This window comes from Panicum virgatum, chromosome 1N (genome assembly GCF_016808335.1).
Source record: "Panicum virgatum strain AP13 chromosome 1N, P.virgatum_v5, whole genome shotgun sequence".
Classification (NCBI taxonomy): domain Eukaryota; kingdom Viridiplantae; phylum Streptophyta; class Magnoliopsida; order Poales; family Poaceae; genus Panicum; species Panicum virgatum.
This window is the reverse complement of record NC_053145.1, coordinates 63550411-63563964: the sequence shown is the minus strand read 5'-3', so window position 1 is coordinate 63563964 and position 13554 is coordinate 63550411. Positions and strand designations below refer to the sequence as shown.

The window sequence follows — 13554 nt, the reverse complement described above, 5'->3', positions numbered from 1 at the left end:
CCCGTAGTAGGGAGAAAATAAAAATGAAAAAAAGAGAAAATAACAGAATACTACTCCGTAAGTGGTCACGTGGGTGGGTGGGTGGGTGGAGCCGTGGAGACAGCTGCGCTGCTGTCGCGTCGCGCGCTAGGAGGCGCGGTAGCGCGCGATCCCCGATTCAGCTTCGCGCTCTACGGAGCAGATGTTGACGCGCTGCCGGCGCCCGGCGGCCAACCAGACTTGTCTGTCGCTTAACGTTTTCCGGCCAAACCCAACACGGGCTGTGTTTAGTTTCCCTAACTTTCTTCAAAATTTCCAAAATTCCCATCATATCGAATTATTAAATGTACCAAAAAACACATGCATGAAGTATGAAATGTAGGTAAATAAAATAACTAATTTCACAGTTTAGATGTACATTTCGAGACGAATTTTTTAAGCCTAGTTACCCCATGATAGAATAAAATTTACAACAAACAAATAAAAAGTACTACAATACTTTTCAGTTCGCTACAATGCTAATTTTGCAGGATCTAAACACAGCCACGGAGACTATTAGAAAAGAAACAACCACAGCACACGTCAAGCCATGACTCCATGATGAGGAGATCTCTTTACCAGATCCACGATGAACCAGAAGCTTGGTGGGCCAACCAAGCCATGACTGATGACTCGGCGACGATCCAGAACAGTCTCCTCATGTGGCGGGGCCTCATGGGCTTCGCCTTTTGTGGGACACTGGCAGAGGGAACAAACATGGGCATCAGAGCAGCCGATGCGGCTGCGAACAGCCGTCCAGCACGACCCGCAGAAGCAGTTCCCGTGGCCGCAGCGTGTGAAGTGAACTGCCGGCATTCTCTCGGGCCGGCGGTGGGCGGAGCGCGTGTTCAAGCGCCGCGCCTGCGCCTGCGCCTGCGGGACGTGATGGCTTCCACGCCCTCGGCGGCCTGGCCGGCGCCGGCCGGCAGGAGCAGGACCAGCGGAGGCTGGTACGCTCACTGCTCGCGCGCCGACTAGAAGTAATGGAACCGGCCAACCACTACCGACGGAACGGTATAGCGGCAGAGTAGAAGTGGATGGAGATGGTGGTGGGAGAGCTATGTCGTGAGCGTGATGGACTGATGGCTCTCGGTTTGCCGGTTCGTGGTTGCAGCCCACATGGAGTGCTTCAGTGCTTGCTTGCTTACTGGCTCGCGGCGCCCCCACATGCCAACCAGCTTAGCAAAAAGGCAACTAGGTGAAAGATACGCATATATGATATGAATGTGATCCCCACTGGAGGGCCCAAATAAAAGCTATATATGCAAAGATTCAATGGGCCAGAGTGGTGTGCTGGCTTCTTTAGGATTGGGGTATGGGTAATTGGGTACAAATCAGGCGGTTCCAATTTTGCCATGGCATTTTGATGTGGTTTCAGTCTAAACTCCCGAAGCAATCACCCATCCAGCACCGGAGTATTTTTGCTGTAGCAAGAAATCTCTTCTGTTTTTCAAAAAAGAAGAAGAAAGCTCTTCTCCAGCATGGGCTGCAGCTGCGGAGGAAAGAAGAGTGATGATATTCTTCTTGTGAAGTGTGGTGGTGGACCATGGCATTCGGCCGGTCCATTCATTAGGCATGCTTGCCCATATTTGGAGGCGCCGTTGCAGAGGGGCCCAGGAGTTTGGCCCCGTTTGGATGCGCGCTAGAATCCTAGCGCTAGAAGAGAATCTTTCCCGCATGAAATACTGAATGAAATCTATTTGCAAATTTTTTTAGAGATGAGTGTAACTTTTCGCGACGAATCTAATGACGGTAATTAATCGATGATTTGCTACAATGATGCTACAGTACCATCCTCTAATCGCACGGTAAAAAACCTCATTAGATTCTTCAGGGTCACTAACGTGGGGGTTCTGAAATTGGTTTTATAAACTAACTTTGTTTGACACCATAATAAGCTGTCAAAGTGTCACTATTCACTAGCGCGCCACAAAACCAAACGGGGCCTTTATATGCCTTCTCGTTCTCACGACCAGCAAGTACAACATTCATTGAACCTGGCCCAAAATTCTAAAAATCGGGAAGGAGGAATGGGAGCACCCCACAGATGATGCAAAACAGTCGGTCTCCTTCAGATACGCTGCTGAGCTTCTCTCGATCTATGGCGCTCCAGGTCCAATCTGCTCAGAAATGGTCCACGATGTTCTCGCCTCTCGAGATGAGAAAAACATGCACACTTGCCACTTTGCCAGAACATACTTTCCGTAGTATATGGAGAACAGCAATAAGCCGCTAAGCCTATATCCCACAAGGGATGCAATATAGTATCATCTTGTAAGTTGTATTACTCCCAGGCAAATATGCAGAATCCACATCAGATGCAATGTTACGAGGGCATCATGTACAAATGACCAAACAAAAGTTCAGCAAAATGCTGTTAAGAGTAATATTTGAAGGACTACAAGAATAGTGGCTTGTAAAAAGAATATGGCAACAGTTTTACTTTCCGTAGTGCCACCAGATAGCTGGTGGGTAGGCAGAAGGTTTTCATCGTCCATGCGGTAAATTACACATTGGTACTGGTACAACATCGACGGGTTGGTACACTGACAACAATAAAAAGTGACTCTACCACGACAGCTGGGAATCAGATCTACTTATTGCTGGTAACAAATCGAATTGCCTACTGATATGCTGGTAGCTCATATGAGCCAAAACTTTTCTATATTAAAGGGTTCATAATCACAAATATGTTTGAGCGGTGCCTGCAAAAGGTTATGCAGATCACATGAGTATCTCATGACACCAAGAACCTGAGGAAATCATTTAGGTCAGGCACAGTATAGAGGGTATACCTATGGCACCAAGTACCACCTTTATGGTGCCCCTTGTATTGCTCTATTCAGCCTGATAGACAAGAAGACAATGTGATGAGTAAGTAGATCCATAGTATTTTAGTCACATGCAAACATGTTTTTTTAAAAAGAAACCTTTTAAGGAGAAATAAATTAATGTTTATAGATGTACATTCAAATATGGGAAAACCTATTGAGTGCAATGCAAATACAATGTTGAGGCAAACAGGAGACACACAAGATTCATCAGAAAATGCTTGTGCAAAAGAACACGCAAAGAACAAGTGAGACAATAATTTACCTTGGGAGCATATGGGGCAAAAATGGTTTTGACATCTTCAAACACTTCAGGAATTGGTTTTGCAGCATCAATCTGTTAAAATGAAAGTTACTATAGGTGCTAAAGTGGATAAGTTCCAAAAGGAAGACCATCAATTAATTGAATGTAAGAATATAATGGTCATTAACTCAAAGGACAAGATAGATTTAAAATAACCTCCTCGTAGCCTCACATAATTATACTTACATGCATCTCATTACTAGCTTTGTTTCTATTGTATAATACAACATCACACTATACATCATCAGAGTGCAATAGGAGTACCCCTGGCAAGGTAAAAGTTCATCAATACCTTTTTAACCTTGTCCTTTGAGTTATAATACTCTATGACAGGTAGACTTGATTCCACAAAAGTTTTGAACCTTTTCTTAATAGTCTCAATGTTATCATCAACTCTCCCCTGAAAGCACAGTATGAAATATTGGAAACAAGTTTTGTGACTGAAGGAAGGAGACACAATTGATTAATCATGAAGGAAACCTGGTTGCGCCCCAAAAGACGTCTTTCCATCTCTTTCTCAGAACAGTCAAAGAATAGCACGAATGCAGGAGAAATTTTGGTCTGAAACATTTAGAAAGAATTAATGGTCCACAGATGTATTTATAAGTACCTAAAAGAACAGAATTGCAATCTCTTAAACTATCATGAGAACTAAATAAAAACAAATTTTGTGTATGAAACAGAGGCCTTACAACGTTCTCAAATGCCGCACGATTCTCCTCGTTCCTTGGAAATCCGTCAATCAGAAATTTGTCATTTTCATTTTTTATCATTGCCTCCTGCAACAGTTTTATAGTTACCTCTGATGGAACAATCTTTCCTTCCTTTATCATGTTCTCAATCATGGTTCTGTGAAACATCAAGGAGCACCATAGACAGAGACCACACAAATGTTAAATATGTAAATCAACATGATTAATCCTTTATTCAGAAGTAAAAAGAAGTAAAAAGGTAAAAAAGATGGCTTTCTTACAGAGGGAAAAGAACATACCCATTCTCGGAGCCAGATTTGATCTCTGCACGCAAAAGATCACCAGCACTAAGATGAGTGAATCCAAAGTATTCCACAATGTTGGCACACTGTGTGCCTTTTCCACTTCCAGGGCCACCTATGTGTAAATTCTTAGTCAGATGCAAAGAAAATCATCTATTTAAAGTGAACATAGTAGTCCCATATTATGAACTCTTTACAAGTTTAAAGCTGTGTAAGCTCGTACTCTTTTACAAGGAAGGATACAAAATAACTGGATATTACTGAAGATAGAATAGATACCTAGAACAAATACAACTGTAACTTTCTTGCCACCCAAAGTGTTCTCAGCGACCTGCAAATTGAGCACATTTCTTAGATGAACCACAAGTTATCAAACCACACAGTTTTTATGAGATATGGTCATTTTCTAAAGTGAAAACATGACATGTCGAGGTGGATGTAATTTCTTGAAGCATGAACCATACAGGAAAACAAGGCATATGCTAATGAAACCAACTGATTCTAAAATTTAGTCATAACAATGCAAGAGTCTAGGGCACTAACTGTTGATGTAATAGAAATTAAGAAACTCACAAATGCCTGACTGTTAAACTAAAGGGTTCAACAGTCTAAACTATATTTTGATGATGAGCTTCAAGTATATAAATAATGCAAAGTACCTCCTCAGTCACAACGGCTGGAGCATCCACAACTGTGCCCATAGCTCAAATTTACCCTGCATTTCAATTATAATTGGTATTGTAACTTCATAAATAAAACTACAAACTTGCATATGCCAAACGCAAAAGAACAGTAATATTCAAAGGAGGTTGTAAGGACAGTTCAGCTTCTACTGACCATCCCATTTCCTTGTGTTTGCAGCATTAGAAGCCAATCAGCTCAAAGATTGATTCACCATGAGCAATTTAAGCACAATAAATACATGCATTCCATGATTATTTTAGACTCTTAGGACTGCAAACTATGCTGGATTTTATGAACTAAGAAAAGTTATAGATTTTTTGCTGCTTATTTTAGGCACCTCGATGAAGAACGCATCCTTAGTGGGATCCAATAATGCTCTACCCATACCAACAGATGCACAGATTAAAGTCGTTAACAATCCGAATATCACAATTCTAAGTCGTACCCTGATTCGAACTCCCTTGGTCCCCTGGCACCATTTATTTTTCTATTATTTTGACAAACACCCGCCAACAATCAGGCCCCAGCCTCGCAAGGCGACAAAGATCACAACAGCGAGAGCACCTGACCGATCCTTTCCAGAAGTAGCAAGTACAGGCCTTGCTAGAGAAACTACCCCCTAGATCCGGCTCCAGACACCCCATCTCAGGATCACTACTCATCAGATTTGCACCCTAAACTGCGAAATTAACTCATTCCAACCAGCGGCGGACCCAGGATTTGAGATTAGGGTAGTCCTGATAAAAAAATTACATGTGCAATATGATAAAATTCTAAAGAAAAAGTTGGTTAAAATGGCTATAAATTAACCAAATTAGGATAATATATTTAAAAGTTTTGAACCTTACATAAAAAGGTTCGAAACATATGGGATTTGGCTGACAAATGATGGATCCACAATTCCTAAGCCTTATAGTCCAATCTCTAATCTCCAACATCCAAACCGTAAGGATTATCTCCATAAAACATATGGGATTTGGGAGCAAGCAGTGCTGCAGTAGTGTTGAACTCACCAGAACGAGGCCACAACGGGAAGGGGTAGCGGGCGGACGGCTGCTGCCGCCGTGCGCCTGCGCCGGTTGTTGCTGCTCGCCGGTCGCCGCGCGCCTGGGATCTGGCAAGCGGGTGGGGCTGGCGGCTTGCGTCGGGCGGCCGTCGACCAGGATCCTAGGCGGGGTGAGGCTGTCACGCGGCCACCGGCCAGGCGTCGTCGTATCGGGCGAGGAAGACGGCCGGCAGTCGCGCACAAGTCGGGAGCCGGGAGGGAAGAGAGACGGCTATGGGTTGCCTCGCCGCTCGCAGCGTCGCACAAATCAATCGAACACCACGAGCATTAGGAGGGTCGGTGGAGGAATCCACGTACCTTGCGGGAGGCGTGCGAGATCTGGGAGCGCGGGCGAGGGGAGAGGGGGGCGTGGAATGAATCTGTGCGTGGGCTACGGGGCGGGACAGAGATAGAGGTGGCCGTTATTAATACGCTCGCGCGGGTTTCCGGGTCCGGGTGGGCTGGCCGTGTGAGGACCCGGGAACGCGGCAACTGGTCGGTGGTGTGGTGGTGGTGGTGGTGGTGGTAGCCGCCTCTGACCAGACGCCAGAGGCGTCGGTGGAGGGTGGAGGAGGAGGGGGAGCTGTGGAGCGGGATGGCGGCAGCCCGGGAGAGGGGAGCTTCGTCTTCGGAACGGGAGAGGATGGTGGGAAAGAAAGAGAAACGTTCCGTATCACGTACGCTTGGAGGTAGGCCCATTTGGGTAGATTTTTCCCTATACAAAAATACAGGCCAGATTTTTAATATAATTATGCCGTTGTTTCAGTTTAAGCCAGAGATACTATGTTATTGTGCCAGTATAGCAAGTGCCTATCTATTTTTTGGCCAAAACAAAAGAACATTCCTTGATTTACTAAGCATCAAACGAAACAAATTCATGGACTTCTGCCAAATTTTAGGTATTTGTTGACTTCGTGCCTTTTCTTCTTTTAATTCCTTTGAAGCAGCATGGCGATTTGGGGACTTTTTATTCTCAACTTCTCAGGGACAGGGTTGTACCAGAGACTCTGCAAACCACTTTCTTCGCATGCACTCCAGTTAAAACAGAAGGCTTATGGTCACCATCACCTGCCCACAGATGGGACCTAACAAACATTATGTGATGTTGCTACCTCACAAATTGCAAGTCCTTCAACGAAGAAAGGTGGGGGGATATTAGCTATATTCCCATGGAGATTCGTTACTTCGTTAGTCGCTGTAATGACAGACCAGTGTTAGCTTTGCGCCTTTACGCATCCACCTGTGTGGGAAATAACTGAATAAGAGAGAACACTGGCAAAGTATCTCTTCTCCTGGCACCAAAACTGTATCCATATGCCACAAAAGAGTTGAAAGAGGCGACCTCTTCACCCGAAGATTCCTCCCGATCTAATTCTGTCCGTGGTAACTTGAAATTGTCCGAACACGGTCCACATCATCGCAACACCATGGGCAACCAAAGACAACCACATAACAACTCAGTCCGTGCAAGTCTATCGTTGTCACAGGATTCGTTGGAGCAAACACAACCACATAACAAACCCAGCAGTCTCTAACCAACCATACTCCCCATAATCAAGCCCATGAGACCCTTTACAACTACGCATTCTACTATCACAAGAGATCCTTTCATCTTCTCTCTGATGCATATGCATCATCGGACAGTCTTGTCCCATCTTGTAATCAGTTTCGATTTGAGCAAATCCAGACAGAGTTGCTCTTCTTCTATCAAAAACTTGTGTTGATCATCTGGGATTCTCATATTCCATGAGATGATTAACTTTAGTCAGCTGCCTAGGTAAAATTCTTAACTCTGGAACTAGCTAGAATATACTGAAGATGTACATGCTCCTAAGAAAGGGGGAATCAGGCCTCCTGCTCTTTGTACAAATGACGAAAGGGGGAATCAGGCCTCCTGCTCTTTGTACAAATGACCTCTTAACTTTGCAATGTTCTTCCGCAATTCAACGTTTGACGCTCGCTCGGCCTCCAACGCTCGTTCAAGCTGTCACACACACTCAACAGATATAATAATGAGGAAGAAGGTTATAATTTTATAATACAAACCACAATAGCACTTCATCGAAAGTACCTTTGCTGCTCGAGCACTCCATTCACCAAGAATAGCTCTGAGTCTATCATTTTCTTCGACATACTGCATTTAAAATGTTCATGATAAAGTAATCAATCCTTTGCAAGCAAATAAGAGAAAACACAAATCTGTCAGCACTTATGGTAGATCACTTGATTGCTAAACAACATACTTGGTTGTTGCTCACACGAATACGCTGGATCTCTGACTCCTTTTCATCAATCAAACCACGGGCAAGTTGAAGTTCAGAATGCACTTGATTCATCTGCACATTTTGTCAGTGTGGAATTACTTCTATTAACAACTTCCGATCTTTACATTAAGCATCTACAGTCATCTAAGTCAAGTTCAATTTCAACTTTTCACACTAGCAAGAATTAACAAAAACATGTCAACAGAAGCATCTATTGCATCTGCAAGAAGCAGATCGCTTAGGAGCTAAAACTGCAGTGAATAGTTTCCACAATAGATAGTCTAAAGTAGGCAAAGACAGGTAACTTTTCTTGAGCACCTCCCTTACTAATTTACAAAAACCACTGTATATAATATATGCATGGTATCCATGTAATCTAACTTTCTGAGGCATGTATAACATGACAATAAAACTTCAGTGAACATAGTTACCTCAGCGGTAAGCGCTCGAAGTTCTTGATCACGAGATGCTAAAAGATGGGCAAGATCAACCTGAAGATTAAAAAGGCAATCAATCATTTAATTATCTGCCAGTGATTAGATGCAGCATGAAGAATGTTATGCACATGCACACAGAGAGAACCTGAGGAGTTGTCCCAGCATCAGTTCTCTGGTATTTGCTTAAGCATTCTTGCAAGCGGAGGACCTTACAATAAAGAAACAAATTGTTAATCAATTAAAGGATCCTAGCTCATGTATTTGCAGTTAACATAAGAAGCTGGGCTTAACCCCTTGCTCTAGAAAAGAAATATTATGGAAGATGTACTTTTATGTACTATAAAAATGCTTACAAAGTACAAACTAATTTGACCTTAATACTATTAGTATATTGACTATCACAGTCTTCATCATGTTCTGCATTTCCATAAAATGCTAAGACTACTAATTATGGTGCTTACCTTGCCTACATAGTTAAATAATGTGCATGTCTAAATATTATTTTTGCCATGGGCAATGTAAGCAATAAAATTTAACAATGCATGTATGCAGGTTAACAAGGACTTCTCTGAAATTGACCAGAAGTTAAGTATAAGGTGAAAACGAAATTTGGTGAGATGATATAAACTATCTTGTATGACAGTTCCATGTACCTCCTCACTCAGATAATGAATATTCTCCCTTTGGTACTGAAGTAACGCCATCTGCTGATCAGAAAGACGGGCATCATAATACCTGGAGAGAGAAAAACATCAGAAAGCCAATCTTTATGGAAGTATGTTAAGGGAAGTACTCAAAACTACATGTGGTGATACTGTTGGAAATACATGTTTGTTTTCCCTGCTAGACATGAGTTGAAGATCATTCTTCAAATAATTCTGAAGGATATGGCTATATAGGTTCAAGACTAGCATTCTAATGGACATGGCAGTATGTTAAGAGAACTACTCGAACACATGTTTGTTTTCCCTGCTAGACATTACCCCACTGTTAGAAAATAAACCGCAAACCGCACAAATAAGGCATTCATTGTCTGTGCAGAGACGAGTAAGTTAGGCATTTATCTAATGTTCAAACGTAGGAGCTTGTCAGGTCACATGAAAAAGCTCATTATAGTTGATGTGCTGCAATTGTACCTTTGATCTTCAAAAGTATTAGATGGCTGGAGTGCAGAATATAATGACCGCAAAATATCAGGCTGACCATCCAAAGAGTTGTATCTGTGGATATGCCCTGTATAAAGAACCAAGCAGACACATGACATAGATCGTACAAAAAATCATCAGGACTCAAAGCATGCATTTTTAAGGGAAACAAACACATCACATATTTACCAGTAATTACAACTGAAAAACAGAGTAGGCGTGTATTTCTGAATATAAAGAACTCACATATGTATAAGCCCATAAAACAGCCAGCACACGTGACTTCAACAACAATGGCAATCCTGCAATATAGCAAAAGAAGGTTTTAAAAATGGAAAATTAAATATTCTAGAAAATACACAGAAATCATGTAATGCACGCAACTTAATATAATTATATAAACATACTATTGTACAAGGTTTTGAGGTTGTTAAGTACTTAAGTTCATGCTACAATCCACCTACTGACTATGTATAGAGCAGAGACAATTATTGGAAACAAGCAAAATGGGAACCCATTATCTGCCTAAAGCTGATGTTCCCAAGCCATAAGAACTTTGCCTCCAGTTTCCTTGTACTTCAAGGTTTAGTGTTGCATATATATCACAGTTCAGAGGTCATGTAATTTTGCATATGTAACACATGCATATAATTTTACACTGAACATTGTTGAAATCAACTGAAACTTCACAATTCAAAGAATTAAAATATAGTACTAAAACATTATCTTTAGAAATCAGAAGGCATTCTCTATTTTCCTCCCTGGTAATTATGTCCATTTCTTCTACTTTATAGAGCAATAGATAGACAAATCAACAGTTTATTAATGTAGATGAGATTGCAAAGTGCACCTCAGCAGCAGTGAGACTGATAGAATGTGTACAAGAGGTTGCCAGACCATGATTAAGAGCATCAGAGCAGTCCCTGCAAAAATAGAGACCATTACTAGTGATCATTTTAATTGACAGGTAGCTAGTGTGAAAATCTAAACAGAAATGAATACTAGCTTTTTCTGTTAGTATGAATCTGTTGTCCTAAAAGGTCCTTAAATGAACAGCAGCAAGACAAAACTTAGAAACACACCATATATGCATAATCCATACTAAGTCCTCCAGCGATAGAACAAAGTGAAAAATGATCACACTAAACGAAGCAGGTCATCTTATCAACAAAAGGAAGTGTCAGTTCACAAAGTGACTGAAAGTAATGATAAATGTACCACTGGACCATCACATAGATTTGTCTGGTAATGCTCACCGCTAGCAATAGTAGCAAATGGAAGTCGAGCAATATGCTTCAGTTTCTGGCTGAACTCATAATAGCCCTGGATTTAAAAAGTAAAACACATTAGTTATTTTGCAAAATATATTCTTCACCAAAATGCATATACTAAGTCTGATAAAATCAATTACTACATGAATCATGAATGTATTGACTCCATTACGTGAGATACAATGAAACAGAACAAAATAATAGCATCCTTTTGAGTGGTAATACCTGCAATCTCACTTTCCTGACCTGGTGAACCCAGTATTGTTGAAAAATGCCTGCATCAAATTTCATTGAGCCATTCTTCACAGCCAGAAACATAAAAAAAGATAAATAAATAGTTCATAGAATACCCGACAAACTTGTAATAGAGTACCTGTAAGAACTAGAAGGATAACATTGGAGCTGCATAGCAATGGAGAGATCATGTCTGGTGCAAAGAGAAATATCCATGGAGCTGAAATGGCAACAGAAGCAAGACCTACCTATAGAAATATACATAAAATGCAGTTACCATAAAATGGAGAAAGGAGGAAAGCAATGTCTTGTTATCAAATGCTAGTCACATGGAACAAACAGAACGTAAAGACTACAAAATGCACAATGTTTTGGTTCTGTTGGATAATTCACGAACTGAATCGTTTATCTTAGATGATGTTTTCTTACACGCCATATAACATGGGTAATCAAGAAACCTCCACCTACCAACAAGATACAGTACAAGGTGCCACCAACTATGCTTCTAGGTTCACGATGACCAGACAGGGGGGCTTCATGTAGTAAATCAATGAACCTAGACAACAAGAGGATTACACATATTGAAGTATTGTGATCTCAAAACACAGTATTACTAAAACAGAATCAATGAACCTAGATAACAAGAGGATACACATTGAAGTATTGTGATCTCAAAACACAGTATTATTAAAACAGAATCAATGAACCTGGATAACAAGAGGATAACACATATTAAAGAAGTATTGTGATCTCAAACCAAAGTATTACTAAAACAGTATTATACATATGATTGCGTGTGGATAACAATAATGTTTCAAATATCTTATATTTCTGATTCTATATTTATTAATATGAAACTATTTTTTATCACCAGTAGCAACACACAGGCATGAACCTAGTTAGTATCACAAAAGGATCAACAAAGTGTCACTGCTTTTAAGGTCAGCTTGTTCATGCTACTTCAACTCGAATTTAGCTAATGAATGCATTGGTATAGAAAATTTGGTCAACTATAGCTTATGCGAATATCACTTCTCATGTACTCCCTCCGTCCCAAAATAAATGCAATTCTAGAGTTCAAAATTTGTCCCACAAAAAATGTTAACTTTGACCCACCTACTACAAAAGACAAGGCAGTTTCCGGAAGATTCTCACAAAAGACAACTAACACCTCATTCACTTACCACAAAAAAAAGGGTATTTTGGTAATTTTACACCTACCATTGGTTTGTGTGTTTGGTCCAAAAATTGCATTTATTTTGGACGGAGGGAGTACCGAATTAAAAAAATGGCTGAAAACCTATTGGATTTTCAAAATGTGAACAAGCAAAAGCCCTGCATAAGCACCAAACAACCATACAGTAGTAATACCCCAGCAGCAATTCAGATTTAGAACATTAAAGTTAACCTGACTGAATGTACCCGAATATCCAAAATACACTAAACACAATCAGGCACAACTCATCCTAGAAATAACTGCAAATCCCAAGGGCAAGCCGCTTCCGATCCCATGTCATCTCTGCTCTCGGGTTCACTACATTCGTACGGAATTCTGAAACCCATCGCGATTCGCGGGAGCATGCGGCATGGACACGCCAAAGCCCCAGCGAGCCACCAACTTTCGATCCGGCCGGGCGCACAGGGCATACAACATCACGAAACTGGACCAAAATTGTGCTGCCATTTGCCGCGGGCTTCAGATCAAACATCACCAAACGCACAACCCAAACGTCCAGAGGCATGCCTACTAATACCTAGGGGTTAGGGAAGCAGACTCACAGCGCGTCCTCCTCGGAGGTTGGTGCCGCCGCGGGGGTGGATGCCGCGCCGCCCCGCTCGTGCGCCATCGCCTCCCCCGCTGGCCGCTGCCCTGCCGGCGCCGCAGGGGAGACCTTGCAAGCCTCGCCTCCGAGCTCTACTTTTCCTCGCCCTCCTCCAACTTTCGGATCCGACTTAGCTCGCAACTCTGGTGTGTTTACAGCGCGTCTGGTGAATTGACCTGCGCGGCCGGTAACTTACGTTTCATTCGACTTTGCTCTCCGAGGAGGAAGACGACGACGCGGCACGGTGTGATGTTGTGATGAACGACCCCACCTCGAAAGGTTCCATTCCATGTTTGGCATTTCCCTCACTATATTACCAGGATTAACTGATTGAATGTTGTCGGTGTCTTCACCCGGCGGTCCGAACCCAACTACTGATAGCGATCCGAATCCAACTAGTGATGATGATGCGTGTTCCTCGTCCCAGATGATTGATACAAGAGGCAACACAGTAACGCACGGGTTTATCCTGGTTCCGGCCGCGGGGCCGTAGGTCCAACAAAA

At 42.1% G+C, this 13554-nt stretch overlaps 2 protein-coding genes across 3 annotated transcripts; both read right to left on the bottom strand.

The window, feature by feature from the left end:
* Positions 1-2319: 2319 nt before the first annotated feature.
* LOC120657370 (UMP-CMP kinase 3-like) lies at positions 2320-6513 on the bottom strand. Of its 2 annotated transcripts, none has more exons than XM_039935673.1 (10): positions 5845-6513; positions 4807-4862; positions 4427-4478; positions 4145-4262; positions 3846-4002; positions 3634-3714; positions 3446-3553; positions 3115-3186; positions 2814-2865; positions 2320-2723 (listed from the first exon to the last, which is right to left on the bottom strand). In XM_039935673.1, exons 2-9 carry the CDS (start codon positions 4846-4848, stop codon positions 2857-2859), a joined length of 639 nt encoding a protein of 212 aa, XP_039791607.1. In that variant the 5' UTR covers positions 4849-4862; positions 5845-6513; the 3' UTR covers positions 2320-2723; positions 2814-2856. The 2 variants fall into 2 exon arrangements, with proteins under 2 accessions (XP_039791607.1, XP_039791608.1); XM_039935674.1 differs by having other exon boundaries at positions 6195-6410.
* A 793-nt stretch (positions 6514-7306) lies between these two features.
* On the bottom strand, positions 7307-13305 carry LOC120657369 (protein FIP1-like). Its single transcript, XM_039935671.1, has 14 exons — positions 13007-13305; positions 11696-11783; positions 11367-11475; positions 11219-11268; positions 10979-11045; positions 10573-10645; positions 9969-10024; positions 9714-9810; positions 9231-9312; positions 8723-8785; positions 8572-8631; positions 8120-8212; positions 7948-8010; positions 7307-7860 (listed from the first exon to the last, which is right to left on the bottom strand). Exons 1-14 carry the CDS (start codon positions 13072-13074, stop codon positions 7762-7764), a joined length of 1068 nt encoding a protein of 355 aa, XP_039791605.1. The 5' UTR covers positions 13075-13305; the 3' UTR covers positions 7307-7761.
* Positions 13306-13554: the final 249 nt, after the last annotated feature.

Excerpts from the sequence above, each read along its gene's own strand:
- LOC120657370 (XM_039935673.1), bottom strand. The coding sequence starts at position 4,848 with ATGGGCACAGTTGTGGATGCTCCAGCCGTTGTGACTGAGGAG. Across the intron at positions 4,479-4,806 it reads CAGCCGTTGTGACTGAGGAG|GTCGCTGAGAACACTTTGGG; the intron begins GTACTTTGCATT and ends CTCAATTTGCAG. Across the intron at positions 3,187-3,445 it reads CAAAGGACAAGGTTAAAAAG|ATTGATGCTGCAAAACCAAT; the intron begins GTATTGATGAAC and ends TCATTTTAACAG.
- LOC120657369 (XM_039935671.1), bottom strand. The coding sequence starts at position 13,074 with ATGGCGCACGAGCGGGGCGGCGCGGCATCCACCCCCGCGGCGGCACCA. Across the intron at positions 11,046-11,218 it reads TCAGGAAAGTGAGATTGCAG|GGCTATTATGAGTTCAGCCA; the intron begins GTATTACCACTC and ends TTTTAAATCCAG. Across the intron at positions 8,786-9,230 it reads TTCATTATCTGAGTGAGGAG|GTCCTCCGCTTGCAAGAATG; the intron begins GTACATGGAACT and ends CTTTATTGTAAG.